This window comes from Cryptosporidium hominis (assembly GCF_000006425.1).
Source record: "Cryptosporidium hominis TU502 chromosome 5 CHRO015144, whole genome shotgun sequence".
Lineage (NCBI taxonomy): Eukaryota > Apicomplexa > Conoidasida > Eucoccidiorida > Cryptosporidiidae > Cryptosporidium > Cryptosporidium hominis.
The window spans coordinates 1-7,627 of NW_667105.1; the positions used below are offsets into that span (position 1 = coordinate 1).

General features: G+C 27.7%; 4 protein-coding genes across 4 annotated transcripts; 2 read left to right on the plus strand and 2 right to left on the minus strand.

Annotated features, from left to right (window-relative positions):
• Chro.50397 (hypothetical protein) lies at window positions 1-1,584 on the minus strand (the record flags this gene model as incomplete). The annotated part of the gene is made up of 1 exon (XM_660749.1): window positions 1-1,584. A coding segment is annotated over one exon (1,584 nt), but the record flags the coding sequence as incomplete, so codon positions are not given.
• A 361-nt stretch (window positions 1,585-1,945) lies between these two features.
• On the plus strand, window positions 1,946-2,533 carry Chro.50398 (thymidine kinase). Its single annotated transcript, XM_660750.1, has 1 exon — window positions 1,946-2,533. One exon carries the CDS (start codon window positions 1,946-1,948, stop codon window positions 2,531-2,533), a length of 588 nt encoding a protein of 195 aa, XP_665842.1.
• Window positions 2,534-2,738: 205 nt separating this feature from the next.
• On the plus strand, window positions 2,739-5,597 carry Chro.50399 (transducin / WD-40 repeat protein family). The annotated part of the gene is made up of 1 exon (XM_660751.1): window positions 2,739-5,597. One exon carries the CDS (start codon window positions 2,739-2,741, stop codon window positions 5,595-5,597), a length of 2,859 nt encoding a protein of 952 aa, XP_665843.1.
• A 572-nt stretch (window positions 5,598-6,169) lies between these two features.
• On the minus strand, window positions 6,170-7,417 carry Chro.50400 (hypothetical protein). Its single annotated transcript, XM_660752.1, has 1 exon — window positions 6,170-7,417. The coding sequence occupies one exon, from the start codon at window positions 7,415-7,417 to the stop codon at window positions 6,170-6,172; it is 1,248 nt and encodes a 415-aa protein (XP_665844.1).
• Window positions 7,418-7,627: the final 210 nt, after the last annotated feature.

Genomic DNA, 7,627 nt, shown 5'->3' on the forward strand with positions numbered 1-7,627 from the left:
ATCAAAAGTTATATTTAAATCTTTAATATACTTTTCTGAAATATGAGTGAAAATCAAGTCCCCACTTACTTTAAAATTAATGAATAAAGTCAAAATCAAAATACAATGAATACTACTCATATTACCATTCAAGTTTTCTTTTAACGTCAAATTTAATAAATGATCCAACATTTTTTTCAAGATTTGTCTAAGAATCTTGGATACATTATTTTTGTTCAAAATATTTTCATTGACAAAAAAAACTGAAAATTCTTCATTCAAATTTGATATCTTTGGCTCTGAAGTTTTTTCAATCTTTATTGTATGTATTAGCAAGTGCTCAACAAATAAAGTTAGTCCAAGTATTCTTAAAAACAAAAACAATACCTTGTAATTCCATTCAGATGGGTTCAATTGAACAATCTCATCAAACTTTGACTCAATAAAACCAATCATTTCAAAGTGTAATTCCTTTAAAAATGTTAAATTAAAATTTTGAGTCTCTTTTAATGAATTTAAGATATTATTGTAAAATAAGTCAAGGTAACTTTGAATCAAGTCAAAACTTCCAATATTATTATTACTAATATTGCCACTGCTACAGCTACTATTAATGTTACTATTATTGCTGAAACTGCTGAATTCAATATCAATTGATTTGAATACTATCAAAAGAGTGGAAATATCTTTTTCTTCAAGTTTAAATGAACCTTCTGAAAAACATTGAAACTTGTTATAATTTTCAAAATCTTCAATAATATCCATCATTTTAAAGTATATATTAAAAATCCCATAATTGAAAATCTCTGTATTTATAATGAATTCATCGCTTTCAACAATAATTGGTTCAGAATCATATGTCCTAACTTCATCTATTGTCTTATTTTTATCAACCTGCTTAATAAAAGAGTTCAAATTCCTATCTACAAAAATTACCTGGTCTTCATCATCTATGTCATCTTTCAGTAAATGGCTTTCAACAATTAATGCAGTATTGTCTTTATCATCAATATATTCTTTATCAATATCAATCCCAATCATTCCATTTTTACGTTTTCTACCTTTAAATCCGTCTTCATTAATTTCGCAACTATTTAAAAAATCTTCGTCCAAACTACTATCATTACATTCAAGCTCCTCTTCATTAATTTTAAAATGATCAACATCATTTTCAAGCTTCTCAGTTAAAATATTGTCAACTTTATTATAAAATGTAACATTTTGACAAACTATTGGCTTTTCAAAGTTATACTCCCAGTCAGGTGGAATCACCTCATCGTCTGGTACAACAAATTCATCAGAGTCTATTGAAAGTTTATCAGAATCATCTTTCAATTTACTTTTTTTCCTCCTTGGTCTTGTTTTCTTTGACTTAACTCTACGCTTTTTCAATTTATCAGGTGCATCTTGATTTTGTTCATCTCCAATCCTTTTTATATAGCTAACTGGATTCAAAAAATTGGAATTTTCCTGGTAATCAACTTTATCTAATTCATCTGATTCTTCCCTCAAATCAACAAATAATATTTCCTCTTCCTTATTATACCCACCTAATAATAATTCAAGATCCTCCTCAGTAGGCCCATTTTCAAGACTACTTATCATAACTTCTTATCAAACTCAAGTTAAAAAGCATTACCACACCAAAAACATATATTCTACTCGAAATCCCACTCTTATATAATATTATCAATTTACATTTCAAGTATCTGAAAATGAACCCTTTTGGCGGTCTCTAATATCTATATATAGGTAACCACTTTTCTCAAGTAATAAATTTGAGGCTAAATTGAGATTAAATAACTACCCATAAAGTAAAAATAAATTCAATTTATTTTTATTAATCATTCAAAACAAAATTTGAAATCATCTAACACAAAGAATTCAACAATTTACCTAATAAATACTTTAAAGCAATAATATTACTCATACCTACTGGAAATTAGATTGGAAATACTTTAATAAAATGGCAAAATTATACTTTTACTATTCAGCAATGAATGCTGGAAAATCAACGGTTCTTCTTCAATCTTCATTCAACTACCAAGAAAGAGGAATGAAAACTATTCTCTTTACAATTAGCAAAGATTGCCGATTTAAAGAAGGCTCAATTTGCTCTAGAATTGGTCTCTCAGAAAAAGCGCACACATTCACTCCTGATTTAAAACTACTTGATATTATTAATCAAGAAAATAATAAGGAAAAAATTGATTGTGTTCTAGTTGATGAAAGCCAATTCCTAACAAAATTCCAAGTTAGAGAATTATGCATTGTTGTTGATAAGCTAGATATTCCAGTACTATGCTATGGTTTGAGAACAGACTTTAGGGGAAATTTATTTGAAGGAAGTAAATACTTATTAGCATGGGCTGATAAACTTACTGAAATCAAAACTATTTGTCGCTGTGGCAAAAAAGCTACCATGACTATCAGATTAAATAGTAATGGGGAACCTGTTTTTTCTGGCGAACAAATTCTTATTGGTGATAATTCTATTTATACTTCTGTATGCAGAAAACATCATATAATCAGTTGTGAAGAATACAATTTCTAAGGCGGGCAAAATTTGGCGCATTCATGGCGCCTCTTGAAAGTGCCTAAAAAGGAGTCAAAGTTAGACAGACCAAGAAAAGGTAACAAGGCAAGAGAAAACATACATTAATATATATACATATATATATACTTAATAAAGATAGTATTACTCTTCTATTCTCTTGTATAGATTGGTATTATTAGTCTTTTATGGAAAAGGAGAAGAGATGAATAAAGGTTACAAAGGAGGATGCTTTTCTCTAAAAGTACCACCAGTGTTTTGCAATAATGGAAATTTATTATTAATCCCAAAAGGAAGAGATAACGAAATTTATGTATATGATACTTTGGGAAATGGAGAGTCTAAATCTCAATTTTCTGCTTCAAAAGAAATTATCACAGGTCTTGGTGTGATAAAGTCTGATCAAAATGAGGAATTTATTGTTACTACAACTGTTAGTGGTTTAATACGAATTTTCCATTTAAATGATATTTTAAATCATAAAGAAAAGAAGATTGTAATCGAGATTGAAATTGGTCGATGTATTATTGATTTGAAAGTTGCAAAAAACAATATATATTTAATCATAAGTGAAGCAAAAGATCAAGATACTTTGATTGATACTAATGTTTCCTTATATAAAATTCCTATTTCTGATATAATTTCAAAATTTAACACTTCTGTTAATCAAAAATCTAATTATTCCAAATTTATTCAGAAATCTCTCAAAAAGATTATTAACTTCTCATATGGAGCTTTAAATTTCCAAGTATCTTCGGATGAGTCTTTATTCTGTTTTATATGGAAAAATATCTTACTTATTTGGAATACTCAATACCCTGATAAAATTATTCGTTTTAGACATTCCGAATATATTCTATCGCTTACACTTTCTGAAGATCAACAATTTGTTGCTACTGGTGATGCTTATGGTAGGTTAACTTATTGGTTTATTCCTCCTTCTTCATCAAAAGAAGGTATACAAATGTGGAAAAATGCTCCTTCCATTTCTGAAAATTCTGATATTGAAAAAATGATATATAAATATAATGTTAAAACATCAATATCCCACTGGCATTCACATGAATTAAATTCTTTAAATATTATACCTGGTACAGATACTATATTATCAGGCGGAGAAGAAGCTGTTCTAGTATTATGGAGGCAAACTTTCTCTTCAGATTCTTATCTGATTCATACCAGAAATAATTACAAAAATCCAAATAATAACGGTACTAGACAATTTATTCCTAGATTAGGAGCTCCTATATATAATATCACATCATTTAGAAAAGAAAAGGTTTATATGGATACTCAAAATCATGATTATACTCAAGTATCTGCTTCTAATACTTTACCTTCATTAATAGCAGCTATTGTATGTTCTGATAACAGTATTAAAATTATTGATCTAGTACATAATAAAATCTTAAATACTATATATGGTATTTCTACTCCATTCAATGCAATTAAAGGTACTATTATGGATTATCCTAAAATCAAAATTCTAGGATCTCAATTCTTAAATCCTACAAAGCTTTTAGTATCCATTATTTCTCATCCATTCAAGTTGCATATTCATGATCTTATTAAAGATGTATGGCATTCTAGTATTCTTTGTAAGCCTGAAGAAAGTTATGTTTCAAAAGTTGGAGATGGAATTTCTTCATCAAAGCTTGTTCAAGATGATATTACTAGAGTTGTATTAATTGATGCATATTATTCAAAGAATTCAAAATCTGCTATTACTATTGAAAGTCAAAAATTTGATCATTTTAATGATCAAAAGAGAGCATATAATCTTAAATTTTGGAAAATTCTTCTTTCTAAAGATAAAACACAATTTGAATTAGTATCTAACTATCCTATTGCTCATATTGACCAAGTTATTTCAATAGAAGAAGCAGAATCTGATCATATATTATATGAAAATGATAATTATCATATTAAAAAAGATAATAATACATGTTTTATAACAATTACTTGTAAACGTGAAATTAAATGTTGGATTTATAAAAATCAAATTAAAGAATGGGTCAATTCATCAATTATTCATCCAGAATCTGAAATTGAAATTTATTCTACTTGTTTTAGTCATGCATTTAATAAGCTTTTCTTGGCTTCATCTAAAGGTATTATAGTATATAATTGGAATAAACAATATTCAATTCTACTTGAAAGTGATATTGGTTATTTATCTGTTAAAGGAGCTCAAATTACTCAAATGCTTATTGTTATGCATAATCATGAATATTATCTATTAGGAATTTCTCCTTCTTCTGCAAAGCTCTTTATATGGAATATTACTTCCATGGAGTTAATTCATCAAGAGAATATTCAACTTAATTCTGATTCCAAGCTTATTAATATACAAGATTATGGTCATTTTACCCAATTCTTAAAAGAAGAAAACCCATTTCAATTTGCTATTGTTAAAAATACAAAACAAAAAGCACTTATTTCTCTTTATAAATTTGTAAAAAGTACCAAATCCAAATCTAAACTTGAACAAATTAAATGTTTGGAAGATATTGAGATTGATTTATTTGAAGAAACATCTGTTAAGGATGCTATTATTCAATTCAAAGTTGAAAATACAAAAATCTCTATATATTTAGTGCTTTTGTTATCCAGTTATGACATTTATATTCAAGAAATACGAGCTTTGGATACATCTGGTGAAATTATTTCACAAGTTCTACAAGATATTAATAAACAATCATTAGAAAATACTGAAATGGTTATTGATGATTCTTTATCTACTAATAAAGAATTTACTGATGAATATGAAACTACTGATATTAATGATATTCAAAAATCTATTGAAAAGATGTTCCTTAAGACTGATAGAGATAGCAAAATAAATAATGATGATCATCAAAAAAGTAATTCAGTTTCTACTTTATCACAGATTTCAAAGACTGTTCAAAGTATTATTTCCTATTCAAATGATCCAAATAAACAAGTTTTGGGAGCTAACCAAATTACAAGTTCATTTTCATCATTATACTGTTTAAAACAAGTTAGTAATGAAGTTGCTATTTCTTTTGGTAAAAAGAACTTAAGTAACTTATCTCAGAATTAAATACTTGTATGTGTCCATCTTCAACAAATTTGTTCTGGACTTTGGTTAATAACAATTCTTCTAATAATAACTATTTGTCACGTTTAAGTGATCATGATAATGACTACAAGAGTAGTCAGAATAATAACAAAAATTCTCATGTACAAATATTTAATGAGTCCCAATCATCATCATCATCATCATCATCAATGAATAGTTCTCATAATCTTTCAAATGATATTCTAATATCAGAATCCTTGAAGCCTATACAAACTCAGAAACTACAATCTATTTTAAAGAATGCAACTTTTAATGAAACAAGGTAATATAAGTAAGTTGTGTTTATATATATTAAAAGGTATTTATAATGAGTTTAAAGAAAATTCCAATGTTTACTTATATAATCATAATTTATGAGATGCTAATAAAGGAGATATTCGTTTGCAAATATCCTATTATTCACTGAGAAGAGGAAAAAAAAGCAGCTACTAATATATTCCAAATTCTTTTCTTTATTCATCTTATTTTGTTCCTTTTCCTTTGCTAACTTATATCTACCTAATTAGATATTCTTTTAGACAAAATAATTAATATTAGATCCCAAATAATTCTTCACTTTTGTTGATTAGTTTCATATGTACTAATAATCTACCGAGACCTCCTCCTAATGTTTGCATGTAAGGAAAATCAATAGAAAATATATGCTTCCAATTTTCAATAAGATTAGGAATTACAATATTGGCATCTGATACCATAAGAGGTAAAAGAAAGACAAGATGTCCATGAATAACCAAAGTCTTAGATGCAAATGATAATAGATCAAAGATCATTTCATCAATTGGCTGATGCGACCCAAAAGTATTCTTTCCTGTAGATGGATGAGTATTTGATATAGAAGAAGAAGAAGATGATGATGATGATGAAGATTTCCTATAATTGTAATCCTGAATAAATGTATGGATATAGTTATTACCTGAATAAACATTAGTAGGTTGATTTGAATTAGAATTAGTGGTTCTAGAAGTTGCTCTAATTCCATAAGGAGGATCGCAAACAATGGCATCTATCCATGAAGATCTAATTGTTCTCTGAGAAATATCCATTCTAATAATACCAGGTCTTTCAAGCTTATAATAATCAAAATTAGAATAAATAGATTTTGAATGGTCTTCTTGAATAGATTTATCTTTAATCATATGTGGATTAACATAAGAACAAAACCATCCATTAATTACTCTAAGATCAAGATCAGATCCAAAACATGTAGCTCCAAAATGAGAAGCTGAAATAAGGATACCACCAGTTCCACAAAATGGATCAAAAACTATATCATTTTTTTTTACTTGAGCAATATTACACATTATAAAGGCTAATTCATTATCCATAGTTGTTGGACCTAAGATTGGCCTCTTATTTAAAGTATACTTCAACCACCATAGAGATTTATCTCCAAGATCAGTAGAGCTTTGATTCTCTAATATTCTTCCAAGATAAACCCTTTTAAGCATAGTAGATTGAAGCTTAGAAATTTGCTCCTTAGAAATTCCTTCTATTGGAAGTTCTTCTTGATTATGAATAGATCTCCAATCTTCAAAAATTCCCAGACTTAAAGAAGGATCTTTTAAATTAACAGTCTCGGTACCTTTAAATAGAAAACTATAACGATTCATCCTTGAAACTTGTTCAGGTCTAGATAACTTTTTTCCAATACTTTTAACTTTCCAAGAAAAATCAACATCATCATATATATACTTTCTAAGAAATTCTTTTTTAACATATTCATCTTCTTTAAGAACTTTCTCAACTTGTTCATGATCTGGTCCACTTGCCCAAACTTGCATAAAACCTCTTACTAGAACACTTCTTTGCAAAATACGTAAAGCAATATCTTCATTGGGTAAACATACCCATGCAAAAGAACTACTATGATCATTTGCTAAAGGTCTATCATATTTACGATGATGCCATGAAACGTATTCTGGTAAATTAGTGACCCAAAGCTTATTTTTTTCAACTCCAAAACATTCAGCTAAAGATTCCAATTCCTGAAG